The sequence below is a fragment of the Naegleria gruberi genome (genome assembly GCF_000004985.1).
Source record: "Naegleria gruberi genomic scaffold NAEGRscaffold_297, whole genome shotgun sequence".
NCBI lineage: Eukaryota > Heterolobosea > Eutetramitea > Acrasida > Naegleriidae > Naegleria > Naegleria gruberi.
In genome coordinates, this window is record NW_003163076.1 from 3,063 (window position 1) to 4,111 (window position 1,049).

Here is a 1,049-nt window from a genome sequence, read left to right on the forward strand (position 1 = left end):
ACACACAACAATAACAATACTAATACCAATACTAATAATATTAACAATAATACTCATTGTCTTCCCAATGACATGTTAATAATAATATTTCAATTTCTCAATCAACAAGATTTTATTATAATGTCACTTGTTTGTAAATATTGGAGATTTGTTGCTCAACAACCATTCCGAAAGGAATTTACAAATTACAAATTATATCCCTCTTATTCAATGATTACTCCAACATTTATTACCAATTCATTTGAATTTTTTAATTTCTTTTCTTCCATAACATTATTTTTATTTAATACACAGTACCTAAATCAACATTTAAAACTATTTTACTCTCTCAGAAATTACAAAGTTTATTTGTAGATTCTTGTTGTTTGGTTAAAAATATAATACCATTCCATTCAATGATAAAAAAACATTCCTCCAATAATATCACTGAATTGGGATTAAATTATAAAATGAAAAAGAAAGATTTACGTGCTCTATTTCAAGTACTTCCAAATTTGAAACATTTAAGTTTAGGAATGGGAGCAACAGAATGTTTAATTAGTACAGAATCATTTCTTAGTACATGTTGTCATAAATTAGAATCACTCCATTTACAATTATTACCTGAAAATCATAAAAATATTGTAAAATTATTAAATGGAATATTTAATCCATCACTTTCAACAACAACAACTATATCCAATCTCATTGATATTAGAATATTTATAATAGAATCTTATTCAATTAATAGAAAATTATCTAATTTTACATTTGATTTTTCTTCATTTCCATATTTAAAATATTTATTTCTTGATATTACCTATATTTATACATTAGAATCAATTAGTAATGTATTATTAAATTCAAATAATATTTCAAAATTAATAGAATTTGGATTTGGAACTGTTAGAAAATCTATTGAAAAATTACATTTTAAAAATAGTGAAAATTTAAAAAATTTAAAAAAATTATTTTTAAATAGAACAGAAATGATGACAAATATAGATAATCTTCCTTCATTAGAATTATTATATATAGATGTACATGAAAAAAAACATTGTTCCACTAAA

General features: G+C 21.5%; 1 protein-coding gene across 1 annotated transcript in view; it reads right to left on the reverse strand.

Moving 5' to 3' along the window:
* Positions 1–805: 805 nt before the first annotated feature.
* Positions 806–1,049, reverse strand: part of NAEGRDRAFT_76699 (uncharacterized protein) — a gene marked incomplete at both ends in the record, with an annotated part of 2,792 nt that continues 2,548 nt past the window's right edge. Inside the window, one exon of the mRNA XM_002668341.1 lies at positions 806–894. Within this exon, the coding sequence (XP_002668387.1) occupies positions 806–894 (89 nt within the window). The remainder of the gene's footprint in view (positions 895–1,049) is intronic.